At 40.0% G+C, this 18,942-nt stretch overlaps 1 protein-coding gene across 5 annotated transcripts in view; it reads right to left on the reverse strand.

Annotated features, from left to right (window-relative positions):
- Positions 1-18,942, reverse strand: part of IL1RAPL2 (interleukin 1 receptor accessory protein like 2) — a 336,199-nt gene that overhangs the window by 149,664 nt on the left and 167,593 nt on the right. For 4 of the 5 annotated variants that reach the window (XM_071442350.1, XM_071442346.1, XM_071442349.1 and 1 more), the window contains exons 3-4: positions 14,546-14,819; positions 317-503 (exon numbers count right to left, since the gene is read on the reverse strand). In XM_071442350.1, coding sequence (XP_071298451.1) covers positions 317-503; positions 14,546-14,819 — 461 coding nt within the window. The remainder of the gene's footprint in view (positions 1-316; positions 504-14,545; positions 14,820-18,942) is intronic. The other variant, XM_071442351.1, reaches the window with a different exon arrangement.

The following is an 18,942-nucleotide window of genomic DNA, read 5'->3' on the forward strand; positions in this document are numbered from 1 at the left end:
TACTCCAGTGTCATGCAGGGAGACACCACAGCCAGGTACAAACTGCTATAGAGGCACTGTGGTTTGGGAATGTGGCACTGCTGATAGAGAAGTCCTGTGAGCACTCTCACAGAAACATCCTCACTGATACTGATTTCTGTTGGACAATGACTATGCGGGGTAGTTTTACCTGCAAAACTGTCATACTGGGAAAACACTCTCCAGACCAGTCACAAACCACTGATGCCTCAGAGAAAGTCAGCTCTAAGCCTCAGACTAAAAACAGTGAAAGTTTTGAAGAGTTTCAGCCCAACAGCAATAAGACAGCAATAGTTACCTTGTACCACACCACATCTGGCTCTTGATTGGCTGTTTTGTAATCCTCAATATCAGGACAGGAGATTGTCTTTTTCTTAGTGACTTCTGATTTTTCCAGGTATCTGATCTTGCTGTTGTAGCAAAGCCCAGATTCATTCTCAGCTACTGTCAAGGACATGGACACCTTCATGCAATACGTTGAGTTTCTGCAGGGACAGAAAGATGGTTTTGTTTATCTTGCCTTCTTTTCACCATGTTTGTTTTGGCACAGAAAGTTTCTTTGTCAAGCCCTCATTTTCACAAACACTTGAGTGACACATTCAAATAGTGACAGCCATGCTGTGCATTTCCAGCACAGAAGAACTACTAGGAAACATAAAGGCTCCCTTCTGACTGTGAAGACTATGAAGAACCTTGAAGAAATATTGTTGACAAGTGAGCCAACCCAGCACAGCAGGTCTTTCAAGCTTGCAAGTCTATGAACACAAGAACCTGTTGGCACCTCAAATGTTGGTCAGGAGACACAGTCCCATTTCCTCTGTATTCCACATTTATCCTCACCCTTGCTCTCTCCCACCTTCAGGAGATTTCACTCCAGTGTGCAGTGCTATACATTTGAGAAGAAGGATTATGTGCTAGATGTTATATCACATCACACAGGAAGGATTTCTCCCTGAGAAGGAACCCCTGTACAAAATTCTACAGCACATGATACTGTGGTGAGTTGACCTGGACCAGCTGCCAGCCTCCCATCAGCTGCACCCTTCACTCCCCTCAACAGGATGGGGAGGAAAAAATAAAATGATAAAGCTAATGAGTCAAGAAGAAGACAAGGAGACCACTCACCCATTACTGTCACAGACAAAACCGACTTCACTTGGAAAATAAATGTTTTTATATATCTTGAAATATTTTTCTGACACTAAAGATGCTGACTCCTCACTCCCACCAACTAAACCCAGGACAGCGTTTTTTATTAGAAAAAAAAAGTCCAAAATGCTCCATAACAAATCTTCTCTTACATTTCCGTCTGTCAAGGGAGCCTGTAGATGGGAAGAAAATAAAAAGGTCCACAGGGACACTTCACCAGAGCTCAAAGCTTCATGCTAAACAAGTTCTGGCAAAACACTACAAATGGGTTCTTGTCAAAGGTGTGGCATAAGCAGACATTGGCAGACAGAGCCATTTGCAAGGCAAATCAGGAGGCAATCTTCAGAAACATCCCATTTTCAGCATCATTAGTGTTATGCATTCAGCAAAACCACAGACTTTATCCTTCCTTCTCACTTCCCCTCAAAATGCCACCTGTACATCTGTGTAATAAAATTGGTGGATATTTTGTCCATTCCCTTGCCTCTGAGTGAAAAGGCTCACTTTGCACACTGATGTGATGTGTTTTAGGTGAGAGTCTATAATAAAGTTCTCATTCTCACAAACTGCACAAAACATATTATTTTACCTGAAAGAAAATTTCTCTGGACTGAAAACAATACATCATTTGGGGTGGGCTTATATAATTTAGGGAAAATAAGTCAACTTTCTCTTAAATCACCTTTTGAAAAGGGTTCCCCTTCTTGTAGGAAGAAAACAAAACATATTTGAGAGTTTTCGCAGCACTGAAAATCCAAAAAATATGGATATAACCACTCAGTGTAATCATTATGATTAATGATTATTTAGCTTTCCTGAATGACTATAAGTATTACAGAGTGCAAGTAAGGTCATGTACTCAGTAATAATGATCCAGGCTAATAAAAAATAATGCCTTTGAATAGTTGTCCATTACTTGGTGTTATTTAATAGTGCTGTATTTTCTCCTAACAATCTTGCATTATTTAGATTGCATTTTGAACAGCGCTGGAGGCTACTTCTATTTAAAATGCTTCCTGGAACCACAACCTAAAAATGCAGTATGCTTTTCATTAGTTGCAATTAGAATTGAGTAGAATTGAGGAAACTAAGTGCCTAGGGAGTACGATCACTTTTGTTCACACTCCATGACCAAGACAATAAATCTATTCAAGCTCATGATGAAGAAAGCCTTCACTAAGCCAAAAGCAATAGACTTGAAAGCTTCATGGATGGTTCTTCACCAGCCACTCACATTACTGCTACTGCTGGTAATCCAGAAAAGGGCAATTTCTGCAGGAATGTCAGTGACTGAAGCAGGAGTTTTCCTTTAATCTAGTCAGCTCTGGAAAACAGTGATATTTCAAGGCATGTGCAAAAGGAATCAGTAGTTTGATCAGCCTTGCTGTTTTTCTCAGTTTTGAAGGAGAAGTCTGGAGCTGAAGTCTGCTAAGCTGTGAACCATTCCTTGCTGTGCTGAGCAAGCTGTTCCCCAAGGCTGGGCCATTAGATTTTATCTCTCAGTTCTCTGAGCAGCTGATGCATCTGTGCTGATTTTTTCTTGGTGTCTTCCCTGCCTTATGGGCTCTGGAGGCATAAAGGGGCTCTCTAAAATTGACAGCTTGAGGGAGAACCCAGGAGGGGGATCACAAAGAGGACTGGTACAACTTTGTTTCTACCACCTGGCAAGCAGACAGGAACAGGGAGGATCTGGCCACACAGGGAACTGATGGGAGCCCACCTAAAAAGTTCTTTCAGGAAGGCCATAGAGCTGCTGTGTTAGGAAGGCATTCAGTTCTTTCTTCCCAATTGTTTTCAGGACCCCTGTGTCCACAAGTGCTCTCCTTCATGACCTGCATTTAAATTGTTTAAGGTAAGAGTCTTTTTCCTTTTTTTTTTTTTTGTTGGTAGAGGTATGTAGATAAACTAGCACAAACCCCACATATTTGATTTTCTTCTTTCAGAAGCTAAACAGATGGCCTATGAATTATTAAAGGATGGATCCACTTTTGTTTTCAGTACATGGTCATGGAGCTTGGTGGGGGAGGTCAGTGCTCCCAGCAGTCCATGGCTGGCAGGAAAGGTTATATGGCTATTTTTAATGAGGAAAGGCAGATACAAGAAGAACAAAAGATAACAACAGCAAAGCTACAGGTAACCTGGGCTTTGCTGTCAGAAACAGTAGCCAAGAGGAATGAAAAGCAAGCAGCTTCCAGGTGGGTGAGGAAGATAGATGCTGGAGGGCTTCCAGTGGCAATCTTAGTATTGTGAGTTCAGGTAAGAAGAGTTGTATCTAAGTAGCAAATGTTGGAATCCACAAGAAAATGTCAGGTGACATTTTCCATATACATGTAAAGGAAATACAAACCCATGGGTCTGGAAGTGGGGTCTTTCGACAATTTGTCTTTTCTGAAACATTTCCAAACCATTCATTTTCCATAGGAGTTGATTTCTAGTGGGTTCTAATTCTATAAGAAGTAGTAGTGGTCATATGGGGAACAGGAAGAGGGAAAAAAAGAAAGAACCACTCCACAGTGCAAAGAAGAAAAATTGTCTTGAATTTTCACACTGAAACTAAGATCTGTAATTCTCTATTCCAAGGGAATAGTTACACACTGGGCCTACTCTCTCAACTGGAAATAGGAAGAAGAGCTTAGCTTTGCCAGAGTTCACAAAGCAGTTTCCTTTTTTCTGGTGGCAAGGCATCTGTAATCCCCAGGCCACCGAGAGCTGGCTCTGAACCACAAACTGAAGCCAGCTTCGAACCAAATAGAAAAGCAGAGGGAGAACCAAGGGAGTTTAACAGGTCTAAAAACAAAAGCAAGCAAGACTGTGTTTGGCTTGACTTCGAAGCAAGGACAAAAGGGAAAAAGGGAGGATATAAAGAAATGGATAAGGATATCTGAAATTGGAGTTTCAGTCTCTAAATTATTTTTCATCTCGTTTTGGATTCAAGACAATAAATCAGCGCCAAGGCTGAATTCAAATTAAAGTAAATATTCACAACTTTTGAAACCCCCCCTTTTTTTTTAATTTGTGTTTCTGCTGAGTGAGGGTGCTCTTTGTTAAAAGAGTAAAGTAGAAAATTTTTTCTCTAATATGCTCAGAATCACCCCCAGCCACCCCTATTTATTTTCTTATAAAGAGGAAAGGCGGCAGAAATGTGGTTGAATATTTTATATCTACTAGATTCAAAAAACCCACCTAATTTTGAACTGGGTATTTATACATGAGGATTCACACTAGGGTTTTTCCCCTTACAGATTCATTTTTCATTGTACTGGCTTTTTTATTACATTGTAAGACTTCAGTGATAGATCCAAAAGCTGGGAAGTGTATTTATCAAAGCAGCGCTCAGGGAACAGCACACCTCAGGCTTAGATCTCTCACCATGTCCCTGAACACTCTGGCTGCTTTAATGACATTTTTATTGACTCACTGACTGCAGGACTGAATAGATCAACCTCTACATTCATCTTAGCTCATTTTGAGTTAGAGCAACAACAGCAATGTCTTGGTTTGAAGGACAGGTGTCTGCCAAAGAAGGCAAGAACCTCCCTTGGAATAGAAACTGTGACCCACTTCCCTCCAAATTACTATAACTTTGAAATTAGAGGGCTTTCAGGCGAAGATACAGGATAACACGTCAATTTAAAACACTGCAAACAGCAGAGCACAGACCCAGCCCTGCCTCCCCTCGGTGCAGTTCTGGGCACGGCCAGCAGGGGCGCTGCTGGCTCCCGGCCGGGCAGGGGGCAATGGTTCCCCCGCGCCTGCAGGGGGCGCTGTGGCCGAGCTCAGCTGCATCTCCCTCACGCGCTAATGGCGGGCGGGCCGATGGCAACATGGCTGCAGCTGGAACCTCGGAGTGGAGCTGGGGCAGGGCAGCAAACAAACTGTAGCAGAAACTCCTCAGCTGTAGCCACGGGGTATCCTGCTGGGCAAGGGTTGCTGAGTTTAAAGTGTAGCCAAAAAGCCCAAGGAGGCAGTGGAGGAAACACCAGGGCTGGGCAGCGGCAGCAGGTGCCACACGCAGCTGGGAGATGCGGCCTCCAGGAACAGGGAGGACGGAGTTCTGTGATTTGCCCCTGAAGCACCTGAGTGGATGGTGAGGGTCCATTCCAGTGTGATCAGGTTTTAATAAGTTCCCTGTTCAGTGTCTGCTCTTACGATCAAAGGCTCACCCGCAGCAGGACAAGAGGTACAGGGCTGGATTCCACATGGCAGAGAATTCTCCCTGTGGTAGCAGCAACTTGACCATTCCCCTCCGATCTGAGAGTGAGAGAGCGAGATGGGGCAAAGGCCAGTCCCTCACCCCCAGCCAAAATCTCATCGCATCTCTGCCCTTCCAAGAAGAAAACACCCCAGCTAAGAGAGTAACCAGCAGAACCCTTTCCCTCATCTTGACCACTTCTTTTGTCTCTTAAGTCCCAGTTGTTTTCATCTCTTAGGTAACAAATGGGACAAAATTCCCATTTTTTTAATTCCCAAAACTAAGAAGGAAAAAAAAAGAGAAATCCTAACCTCCAACAAGCAGTAACTACACTACCAACCATCTTAGTCCATCTGAAGCATGAATGCACAACCAGATCCACTATTGGCTACTCTATAAATGTGCTGGTTTATCAGCTCTTAGACTTAATTGAGCATTTTACTGTTTTCCTCTCACTTCATGAGAGTTTAATAAATTTATTCCCGTCCAAATTTTATAGTTCACACAATGGTTACCAAGGTCATGGTTTGATGATCTGCTTAAAGAAAAATAAGTTGTTTATCATCATTTTTTTTTCAGATCACACAAATGTATCATCTTAAAAAACAACAGATGATTACTTACTCTTCCAAGGTTTCACTCAAGTGTTAACTTATTTCTCAGTGACTCCCACTCTCTCCTACACATTTGGGGTTATTGTCTGGAAAAGATCAATTTTCCACACATGGTGTAAGTGACAGCCAGAGGTTACAAATCACAGACCCCTGAATTTTTTTTTATTTTTAATTCATATTAATTTGTCAAGTGAGAGGGCAATGGGCTGACAGTGCTGTAGCTGCTCCCTAAACCAAGGGCCAAGAGCTGCAGTGATTCTGTGGCTTGTGTGTGGTACCTAGCCTTGGTACTGCTCCAAACACTCCTGTCCTGTTTTTGCTTTCTTGTTGCTGTTATCTAATACCACCTCCTATGCCTGAAAGGGAGAAATCCTAATTCCTCGTTACCATTCCTTTAGCATCTGACACGTTTTCAAGATTGCCCAGTAAAAGAAAATGACACCATAGAAAGTATGAGCTCAGAAATTAAGTGCTAAACCAGCACAATGTTACAAATTCTGTGCTCTTATATTATCTCTACTTCCTCCAATAGAGGAAGAGGTGGTGAATCCAGACAGAGGTACCATTTAAGGCCCCATTCCCTTCAAGCAGAAAAAGTATCTGTGTGGAACTAACCCACCACTCACCAAGAATTTTTATTCTTTCTGCACTTCTTTTCTCCTAAGATCCAATCTCTAGAAACAAGACAATTTGACCTTGACGAAAACATACTGCATCTCCCAGAGGGTCATGTTTTACAGTGAAGAAAGGCTGTACCCTCTCTATTCAAAAGAACTTCTGAGCAAAGTCACTGAAAAGTAATTTTAAAAGGCTCACATTAATGACAGCTTGAAAAATAGATATCTAGGAATGTCTCCTCAAGTCACCTGTCAACAATCTAGTTCTCACCAGAGGCACTTAAAAGCAAGACCTGTACTTCTCACTATGAGTTTAGCCATCTTTAGAGAACTTTTGTACTTCTAGATCCTGGGACAAAAAATAAAAGATGTTCGGATATGGCAGTTGGGTAGAGCATCTCACAGCTGGGTCTCTCTCACCAAAGCTTAGCTTCAATTTTAAATTTAATTTGGACATCATCTTAAGAGGGAAATGTGACATAAAAATGTCAGGATGTGCCTACTACAGTCAGCAATACAGCCAGTAACACAAGGCCATGATTTGAAAATTCATGGCTAATCTCTAAGTATTATGTTTCTTAAGTGTCTTAAGAAAGAAGAAGAATAAATGACAACCATCTGATTCATACATGGTTAGGGTCAGGAGGAGCTATTTCTTTTCTGGGTGCCTTCACACACACATGCCCTGGTCACCTCTGCATTGTGACAGATGCAAATGAAAAGCCAATCACCAGTCAGTCATTCCAACAGGGACTACCCAGAATATATGAAAATACAATACAAAACACAGAAGAAATGCAGAAGCCAAAAGAACACCAAGTTATTGCAGCATATCACACCTCAGTTCATGAACTAGGTGGTCTCTGTCAGCTTTAGACACCCTGTTCCAGCAAAAGAAATCCTGTAATTGGCTGGGTTTGCTCTGGGGGAAAATTCCTTCTTTGTCCTTAAGAATTACAAGGCAGCAAATTGCTTTAAAGTTTGCTACTACAAATGACTAAGCCCTTTTCATTTATTTCCTAATACTTTTCTATTAGAACTTGGATATTAATGTTAAATTACATTGTCTTACTGAAAAGCCCCATTACAAACGACATAAATCTGAGGCACAGGAACAACTGCTCCCAGGACAGTATTAAGAAATTCCCTTCCAATAATTTTGCAATTGCCATACCCTGTTTCTGAGAGGACTGAATGCTTTCTCCTTTATTTCTTCTAAAACACAAACTGTGTGGATTAGCATATCTACTCCTTATGCCTTTTTTTTTTTTTTTAATTAGGCACCTAGCACACAAAACAAAAGTTGCATTCAAGACACCCATCAGACTTGTCTGCATTGCTAAACCTCAATGATTTTATTGCCTGAAGGAATAAAACCTGTGCAGCACAGCCTTCATTCTGCACATAAGTCCTATTTTGCAGATGCAATGTTGAAAGGCAGGTCCTGCTCTGTTTGTACATGGGCAATTGAGCAGGAAAACCAGTGGATCAGTTATTGTCTCACAGGGTATACAAGGAATGAAAGAATCATGAAATGAATGTCCTTACAATGTGAACTGTTTGAGTCCTACAGCTGAGTCCTCCTGGCTGTGCCTTCCCTTAAAGTGGTGGCAAGAAAAGAAAACGTTTTCCTCCAGTATCACTTACCAAATATCATTTTAACTCCCTATGGTTCTGTCATCTTGTACTTTGGGCATGATGGATTTCCTCAGGAAACCCTCCATTTGTCTGTCCATTCAGAGGACACAGACAACATTTCCTACTTATGTGTTGTACTTACAGCTGGCTTCATGGGGATTCCAACAGGAATGATACCTGGGTGAGCACATTGTCACTGTTATTTGGAGAACAGAAAGGAAATAAAAACTCCCTGACATGTTGGAGAAGAGATGGCTGGGGAGGGCTGAAACATCTCAGCAGCAGCTCTCCTGCAGGCAAAGTCTGACTCAATGAGGAAGCAGTCTTCCATTCTGCATCTTTTCTCTGCTCTAGGCAAGGTTTGAACCCCACCAGGGAAGGCACTTCAGGAGCAACCAGTGAGCTGAAACATTACTGAGGCATTGCAGCACAGGGAGCTTTGTTATGACAACCTGTAGAGGCTACAAAGTCAGGTCAGTCATTTTAAAAGAATCTAAATCTGGGACTTCACTATTAGGAAAACTGAAGGATTCACAATGTTCTCATTCTTGGCCATGCCACTGCAACAGGGAAGCCACTGGATGCCCTCCAACCACATATCCAAATCCAATATCCAAAGCAACATGGATATTTCTGCTTGAAGCCCTGACTGTTCTTGCCGCTTCTCATCGACAGTAAACATTGTTTTTCAGAGCAACAGAGGATGAATAATTTCTCTTTTAAAGCTTTAGAGGAGGAGGGTGAGTGAGCAGAAATACACATGTCACCAGGGAAGAGAAACAAATCTTTATTTTTCTGCAAAGAATAGATAGAACGGATTTCTCTCAATAAAGACAATGTCATCAAAATGATTTGTAGGAGCACCATCACTTTTTACACAATTTTAGATACAAATGTAGAAGCACTCTGATTCCAATTTCCCCTGCATTTTGATAAAGTCAAAACATTACATCTCAGCGATAGAACCTCAAAAAAATTTATTTTATCATGAATCATACTGACTTTATAATGTATCTGCTGTAGCACTGAATTCAAGTATTGAATACTGTATCTCGCAGGAATTTTGTTTATACAGAATCAGTCAATTTTATTGTGGGAAATGTCACCCACTTTTAATGTGTGATATTTAATGTTAGTGCCATCCAGAGGTGGAAAGCCTGTGCCATGGTGAATCCACTTGCTCCAAAAGTGAGATCTTGCTGCTTCTACGGACATGGCTGGGAATGTACAGGAAAGCTGATCATATACCAACGTGCAAAGCTGAGAGGTAACTATGAGATATGTAATCCATCAGCTACTTAGATGTGCTCCTCCTGGATATTCAATAATTAAAGACACTAACCTACAAGAAAGTATCATATTGAAATCTTTCCAGAGTAAGTCTATGAGGGGAAAAAAGCACTTGCCAGTAACAACTATAGAAGACAATATTCTATGGCTAAGCTGGAATTACAACACTGCATCCAACAGGGTTTGAGATACAAAATCACCTTTGTCATGAGCAGTTGAATGCTGAGGAAAGCCAAAAATTCTGTATTGCCATCAACAAAATGAAGAACTGCATTAAAACACATATTGTAAGAACCACAAGAGATGGCTGCAGAGAAAGCAACCTTACACATGTTCACCTTATGACTTAGTTCAACATTTCTGTTTGGATCCAAAACCACACTTTTTCCATGCTGCTCAGAAGCCAGACTTTCAGCACTAAGAGAAGGTGTGCAGCTTTTCCTGGGCTGATTGGTGCATTCTGCACTCCAGACAGGCACTTATAACAAGCCCCTAAGCCCTGCCTAACATTCTCTGAAGTGAGAGCACACAGGCTGAGCTGCAGATTTTACTGCCAGCCCCTCCAGGCTGTCTAAATCTGATTTTGATTTGCTGGTCATGCGCTCCACAGATATTCAGAAGCCAGAAGGCTTAAAATCTACTACTGCTCTATTTTATTACTGCTCAGAAAGTGGTATCTCAATAGCTCACCAATGGCTCAGCAAAGGCTCAATTCCTCTGTGCATGTCCATAGCAATGCTGCTCTCCATTAAGAACTGTGCATGCAGGGATACAGCAAGGGAAAAAGGACACACAGATTTTCTGACTTGATTTGTCAGCAGCTCTCTGGCATCGAATACTGGTATTAGAGATCTGCAAGCTTATTCCCCCATAGGCATTCAAGACCCTCACTCCCTTGTTATTCTGCATCCTGTACAAAAATCAAGGCTTAGCTTCATTACTCAGTTTGATGACCACAAATTTTCACCTCCTGCTCCCCTGCACCCTCTTGAGGCTCAGATTTTTCTACCCTTCTGATTCTCATTATGGGAATCAAGTTTATTTCACCAACAGTTAATTAGCAGCAAATACCTACTTATGGTTTTTACCCTTACTGGTTTTATTCTTTAAATCCTGACTACAGTACTACAGTTTGGTTTGGAGCTGAGCCTCGTTAGAAGAAGGTTTCCATGAGCAGTCCCTAGATGATGGCAAATTTAGGCCAAATTTTGCTCAGATTTCCTCCTCAGCTCATCTTTTCTTTCACCAGGTGAAGATGATCTAAGTTGGCCCAGTTCTTGTTCTGTCTTTAAAAACCGGGCTTTTAACACAGAAAAACAGATGTATCTGTTCAGAGAGCAAAAGCAGACCATGATCTGGCAAAAGACTGTCCTACATACTCAGAACTTTAGGGCCACCCTATGCATTTAGGTTGAATGTAATTTCCATGTTTTGGGTTGATGCTTCATCATTTTGAAGCTTATCTCTGAATTCTTCAGTGAAGAAGCTGCAATCCAGAGTGCTGATGTGAGAATCCCAGAACATCAAACCTCCATAACAGAAATGCCAACAGCTTTATCTGAAAGTAGCATTGGGGGGTGCTGGAAGATTAATGGCATATCCAGGATATATACTGGAAGGAGACCTCCAGAACACAGCATTTCCACACTGGCCAGTAAAGTCATGATACAAACGTCCCAGCACTTACCTGGGAACTGCAATGAAATACACAGCTATCCATTTCTATGTATGCCTTTTGGATGTAGCAGCAATATCCCTGATTTGACAGAGAAAAAGCATCCAAGAACAAAGATCCATGGAATTCACATGGCTTAACTAACACAGCTGGACTCTGCACTCTTAAAAGTCCTTGTAGAATCAGGACCTTTTCATGTGCTTAACACTGGAGAAAAATATCACACTTCAGTTTGCATCTGAGTGAGTTTAATGCCAAAATGCATTGTGAGAAGGGAGAAGTAGGTTTTAATGCAACAATAAGTTCCTCCTATTATACACACACCCCCACACCTGTCTATGGAATAATGTTTAATTGGTTAATAAGGGAGAGACAACATTTAAATTATGATATCAAATCTCTTCAATCCAGAGAAGCAACCTCATTTATAAAGACTGATCTAATACTCCTTAATTTTATGCAGTATTACAGGTTTTTTACAAAACAGTCATTATGATTATTGAAATGACAGTTCTGTATAAAAAAGAATTCACTGACACATTTAATTTTTACCCATCTTCAAATCACTGTCATAGCAGCCTATCCTTCACCTTCTCATACCCACCCTTTTCAAGCAGGTACTGAAAAATTCCTTCACACTGCTTCACTGATAGTCATGCCTCGATCCTATGAGCACATGTGAGAAACCAGAAAATGCAGCTTCCTGAAAAATATTTCTGCCCTTTTTTTTTTTTTAAGAATCAAGAAGAAACATTTCAACGAATAAGAAATTCAGTGAAAAGTTCAGTTGACATTTTCCCCATACAGTTTTTCATCTGTCATCTTGTGTTGACTGGGAAAAAAGTAACAATTTGGGGGAGAGTAAATTAAAGCTCTCACTATTGCCTTCCCAGATCAAGACTGAGTCCATCATTTCAACCCATGAACTTCTGGGACCAGGATCCTTCATCCCACTTGGCTCTAGCACCACATCTAGGCATCTCACCTGCTTGCACCCTTTTGCAAAGACAAGCACAAATAACAGAACACTTTCAAGGTTGGAAGTGGTGACTTGAAGTGGTGGAGCTGGCCACTGGGACATGCAAGTGTGGGATTTCATGCTTTGGACAGGACAGGGAGATGTACCAGAAACTTCACATGTCCCTGGTGAGTGGCTAGAAAGACATCAATTTAGAATTGAATTGCCTCATTTTCTCTTAAAGAACCTGAATGAAAAATTCTCTGTTGAGAAAAAGTTTTGAATTTATCTTGAATCTAAAGCATTTTCCTCCTCAGTTTTTTTCTTTCAGCTAGCAAACCAAAAAGCTCAGCTATGCATGTAATCCTAAAACCGGTGTTGCACACTGATGGAGACAGTCACCTCTTCATTTCCACTGCATCAAGTTCTATCTACCAGTCTCTGCTAATTCAGTCTGCAAAAGATGGCATTTGTAACAGAGCTTGTCAATGCTTCTAGAAAATAAAATGATGCTCTAAAATTACTGCTTTAATTTGTGACCTCTTAACCCTCATAAAGCAGGTGAATCTGGTTAATGACTAAAACACAAACATCTGCTTATCCCCTCAAAAAAAAAATGGATTAATAAAGCTGAAATTACACAGTTAATGGTGTGGATAGTCTCCCACAGAAATGTGATCACATTTCAGAACATTACATCTAGCTCAATTTTAATGAAATTAAAATCAATTACTATTGCTACATCCTCTGCTATTTTAAGCCTCCTATGGTTTTATAAACAATAACAGCAAGGATACATTGCCACACTTTTGGAAGAAAAAAATAATTCAGTAAAGGAAGAAATAGAGTCTTTTATGTAACCACTACACATATTATTCTGCACTCTGACATAAATCTGAAAAAGGCAAAAATATCCGTAATTATGTAAAAAAGTTCTAGTCAAAGCAAGGAAACTGCATAACTGACAAGGAGGATCTTGTTGCTGTGTAATGCCTTCCAATAAGCATGTCATATAGTTTTTAGCTGAAAATTAGAAGAAGCCATGAATTATTCAAGAACTTGCCCATTTGTTACCAAAATTACTTTGTCATGTAAATGAGCAGAGTTTTGAAATTTCCCAGAAAAAAGTATGCCCCAGAATTTGATCCAAGATCAATTCTTTATTTTTCACAGAGGATTTGCATGAGAATGTTTCAGAGTATTAAACTAGTAACTTGATTATCACAACAATCGCTTCTTATGAAAAAAGCACAGCTCCCTTGAAACATATAAATCACCATTTTCCTGTAGCATTTCAAAATCAGGGCCTTCACATCACACCCCACCTGTGACGGAGGAGCTGATAAAACTCCAACTCCAAAGGCTGCAACTCAATCCAACTGCTGCATTAGGCAGACATATCCAATATCTAAACTGCACATTGGTGCCCAGTAAAAACCACCACAATCCAGAGCACAGTCTTTGATTTAAGCAGCATTCCTCAGGATCACAATGGTTTGAGGCAGCAAGACTCAGCAGAGATGGACAGAGAGCAAATTCTGGGCTCTGAACAGTGCTGTTATTTGCTGCAACACTTGTTATTTAATTCATGAAATGTGTCTAATTTCAGTATGGAACAGCAGACAAGGATGAAGCAAACTTATCTGAAACTGAATAGTTTAAAACCAAATCATACAAAGTATCTGTAAACTCCTTTTCATTCAAAACTGGATCATGTAAGGAATATTTATTCATTCATTCTTTAAAAGTCCTCCCTTTTTTTTATCTTCTCATTTTAGGCATAGTGATGACACCAACATATACACGATGGAAATCACGAGCTCTAGCACGTGTTTACTTTGAGGCTCATCCAACAGTTCCAAGACACTTCTGAGAAATGCATTTTGGTGTCTTACCAAATGAGGTCTGCTTAAATTTATGATAAATCATAATTGTATACTAAAATAAACATTTCTTCAAAACCAGACAGAACTGTAACTCCCCATGGCCTGATCCCATCAGAATAATTCAAACCGTAACTCTGTAATAACTCAGAGGATTTGAAACAGAACAGTACTTAAAAAAAATACTTCCTGATTTAAGAAGTATCAGGTTCTGAAGGTTTACAGAAAATTAAGAATTTGCATATGTTGTACTTAAAAAAAAGAGGCAATTAAGTGAAAGCACATTAATTATAGCTACTTGACTAGGTAACAATAATTACTTGGGAAACTAATTTTGAGACAAGGCATTATGTGACATATATAATTATAAGAATAAAAAATTAATATGCATTAACTGGATGTATATCTAAATTCTAAGGGCTAAAATTAATTTTTAACCAATATCTAATACTCCATAAATTATTAACCAATAATCCCCACATTCTTATTTAGACTTTAACACAATACTCACCTCAGAACACATGTGTAGAAACCACTGTCTTGCAGCTCAACCGAGTGAAACCATATGGAATCTTCATCCTTGCTCATTCTAACTTCGGAAAATATAATGGGTTCTTCTAAATCTCCTTTGTTTTTGTACCACATAAGCCTAAGACCTGTGCTTTGGGCCATGCTATAATTAGTTCTGATATAGCTGTAGAAAAGGGCACATTTCACTCGGACTGGTTCACCTGCCAAAGCCATGTATGTCTTGAGATCCACTGACCAGTCAATGCAACCATCAACTGAAAGCAAAACAATAATAAAGAAATATTAGACACAGATACATTTTCCAATATAGTGAAAGGCAGCTTGGGAAATGCAATACACTACATTAAAAGAAATGGCTTTTGGCAAGTGCTGAATTGTTTCAGGGTAATATGAAAAACCTAAAGCAGTTATTGGCAACTAAGGGTTTCATACACCTTTTTTAATTACATGTAATTTTGAATGTGCAGACGTAAATAAAGCACACTGAGCTTGCCCAATTCCACTTCTTTAGAATATCATTACTTTCATCCCCAAAACACTAATTCTTTATTAAATAAACCAAATGTTTTGCAGCTTAACTACTTGCTTCTGTAAACCAGTTTTGAATTCTCCAATTCTTTGTGGAAAGAAAATGTACATTGGCATCTGATGCCAATCTTATCCCTTAAAACTTTTCCATCCACCTCTGTTAGTTGTATTATGCAAAAAATTCCCCAGATAATAGATGTGACATTTACAATTTTTTTCATGGCAGTTCTACATAGTTGGTGTTTTTACCTACAGCCTACTCAAACTGTAGAGGTCTGTATTATACACAACAGGATACAATTACAACATGCTGCCTATGTAATCAAACTTAATACAGGAGTCGTTCAAATAAAAAAGGACCACTTTTGATGTTCTGTTCAGCAAAAACTTTTGAAACAGTTTTCTTAATACTTCACTTTAAAATTAACATACATCAGACAGTTTAATAAAAGATCAGTCTCCCTACAATTTTTTCTCCCATTGCTGTTATCTTAGTACAATACAGCCCTAGCACATGCACACATATAAACATATCACATATCAGAGACCTTTTAATTCAATCTTTTTCATTGCTAGAAAAACTATCAGTGTGAAAATCAGCCAAGAATAAAACCAAAGAAAAATATTTCAAAAGCAGATCATCCAAAGGCAAACACAATACCTAAAATTAATAGAATTCATTAAATATGTAGGGTTTAGAATTTATTGATCATATTAAGCAACAAGTAAATGGAACATTTTTAACCTTACTGCAGCACTTCAAATTCAACCAGGTAACTCTCAAGTTGCCTCTTCTGCATTTACAGTATCAATTCTCAAACTATAATTGTTGGAAATCCTCATACACTGTTCATTTCATACACATTGTCAATTGCATTCTGTCATCAAGTGATTTTTTATCTTACTTCCTAAACAAAGGTAATCAGCAAAAATTTCTGTGCATGGAATATCAGGTCTGATCCTACTTTTAGTAACTTTTACAGCCTCTAAATTATGTTTACCAAGTTTTCATGTTTCTCTTTAATCATTCAAAAGTAACTGTGACAAACGGAAGGTTTTAATTTTCCCATCACAGTAAATCAGTTTTAAGTGTACTGTGATCACATGAGCCACGTGTTAAACTTGTTGACATTGATCACTTTAATGCTTTTCTGGTATATAAACTTCCACGTAACATCTTGCTGCAAAACAAACTTGTAAAAAGAAAAACTAACATAAGCTCAGGAGGGAAGGAAAGGCCATTACTCAAAACATTACTCATGACAGTTTTGACAGGTGAAGGGATATCATGGAGCACCTTTACCCCCAGGGTGTTTCCTGGTCCTGCCCCTCACCCCACAGGCAGGCACAAAAGAAGCAGCTCTTTGTGCCAGCCGAGTTCTTTCTTCATCAAAAAAGCCCCCAAATCAACCCTTCACCTGAACTTATGTACACACTGTTCCAGTTAACTTCAATTTTGATCTTCATTCTCATTTTGCTGACAACATCCTACTGATTTAAATTAAAATTCATTGCTTTTAATGGCTGCTGTTAATGACATCAACTGAAAGGCCAGCAGCAATTTATGGATGTTCCTCTTTCTTGCTGCTTCCACTGCGTCCTTCCTCTAACAGTGCCACACACAATAGGACAAGTCTGGATAATCATTATTTGAAAATCCTGTACTGAAGCATTTGTTCTCAGTGCATCTCCTCCAGGTTTGTACCATCCTTCACCATGACCAAAGCTGCACATTGTAACTTGAACATGCCCTTGCCAGGACCCTAAGAAACATTGCACTGACCTCTCTTTGTGCTGCTGCTGCTGCTGCACAGACATGGGCAACCTGCAGCAGAGCTGGAGAAAGAACCGGGTTCTCCCAGTCCGAAAACCCCATCCAATCCACTTTTATATTAAATCCCTGGTTCTGACATCATGAATTATTTTATATAGGTGACAGGACTTTTACATGAGTGGGTATCATTGTACTCCCCACAGAGCTTCCTCTGAAATCCTCTGTGCTTTTTTTAAGTCCCGCTCCTTAGGCTGCTGTGATTTACAATTGAAGAACAGTGCAGAGCTCACAGCTGCCTTCTCTCAGCAAGGGATGCTGAGCTCTCCAGATGGCTCATCCCTTGTTCTCCAGGACACATAGGTGTTCTCAAAAGTACCTCTCTCTTGTGATTTAGCAAAGTCACAGAAGTCTACATAGGGCCATAAGTTGAAATGAATGTCCAGAATGGAATTTAGATTCAAACTAATCCAGCTGATCTAATTAATTCAGCCAATCTAAATAATTCTGCCACTCTTGTGTGAATCAAATCCTGTCACATCATCTAATGCTTTCAAATCTGTGCTGGTTCAAACAAAGTTAAACCACACCAAAGAATAACTAACAATGAGACACACACGGAAAGGCTGTGGATCAAAGACAACAGTGCCAGGTTTTAATTTATTTCGCAGAGTCACAATTAGTAAGAGTTCTGTAGTTAGGAGCAGACCCAATATGGAAATCCAAATTTGGAAGCTGAAAATACCCTGCTTCCAATGAAATTTCTCCCACATCCACACCAAAAAACTTGTTAAAGCACAGCACAAATGAACACTAAGTAAACCTCCATTCAATCTGCCTCGTCCTCCACTTTCATTTGAAAATTTCTTTTCCCTTCTCACGTGCACTTCTCTACTACTCTAATTTCAGAATTTGAGCTGCAGAAGTATAAGAAGCACAGTGGAATAGATAAAAAGCACTTGAACAGTAATTTACCAGGTCACCAGAGTGGCTAAAAACCCTGCCCAAATGCCCCCAGGGGACAACACAATGGTGGGGCCAGTGCTCTGTTGGCCATTGCCAGCGCTCCAGTGGAGGCACCGTACACAGCGACCTGAGCCCAGCATAGCACCTGCATCCCAAGAACAAAAGAAAGGAGAGGAAATTCACACTAGAGACTTTTTTCTCTATTAACAGTATCTGAAAGAAAGAATTTGAGCAGCCCACAGGAAGCTGACCCCACCAGGGAGTGGGGTGGAGGGGGAAGGTGCAGGCAGGCTGCTGCCCATGGCCCTGTCTGCCCCAGCTGCTCCCCTGTGCCAGCTCTCCCTGCAGCAGGCCAGGAGGGGGTAATTACAGAGAGAAGAGCACACAGGGAACAGAGCAACCAGTCATAGTGTTGATGACATCTGCAGAGGGGAGAAGTCTCACAGAATAAGCTAAATCTTAATTATTGAAGAAAGACTAATCAAACAGGAGATGACTTTTTCCCCTAGCTCTTTTTTTCTTGTTAAATACACAGGTAAGAATGTATCCTCTTCTGAAGCTGTAGAGGCTAAAATCTAGGTCAGGCTCCCTGCACTCACATGGAAACTGGAATTTTTCCTCTTGCTGTGCTGTCAGTCACTGGAGCGTGAGCATTGTTAGATTCGTTTGGAGTATTCTCCAAGCTGTCATCACAAATGACTGGAGCTGCTTAGGTGGAGTTCAGCACTCCATTATCCAGAACAAAGTTTGCTGTCATTTTTGTTGGGCTGGCTCTCAATATGTAATATAATCAGGTTGGTGTGAAAAATATTAGCATTAGAGAGACACTTATATAATAAATGTATATACACTATTTCTCTGCTACCATATAATCACCTGGTAAGTGCCTGACTGAAAGCTCATTCAAATTAAATCCTGTCTATTGTTGATGTACTTTAAACACTTCCAAAATTTTTATTTTTATTTTTAATTTGGAACACTAAGAAAATATGGAAAACACTGTCCCATTTTTATCCCAGGTTCCTAAGGAAAAGTGGTTTGCCCACCTATCTGTCAATCTTCCCCATCCCCTTAGCCTACCTTCTACCCCAACTGACTAAATTCAATCCTAT

Source organism: Agelaius tricolor, unplaced genomic scaffold, assembly GCF_023055355.1.
Source record: "Agelaius tricolor isolate 1412-34295 unplaced genomic scaffold, bAgeTri1.0.p SCAF_17, whole genome shotgun sequence".
NCBI classification, from domain to species: domain Eukaryota; kingdom Metazoa; phylum Chordata; class Aves; order Passeriformes; family Icteridae; genus Agelaius; species Agelaius tricolor.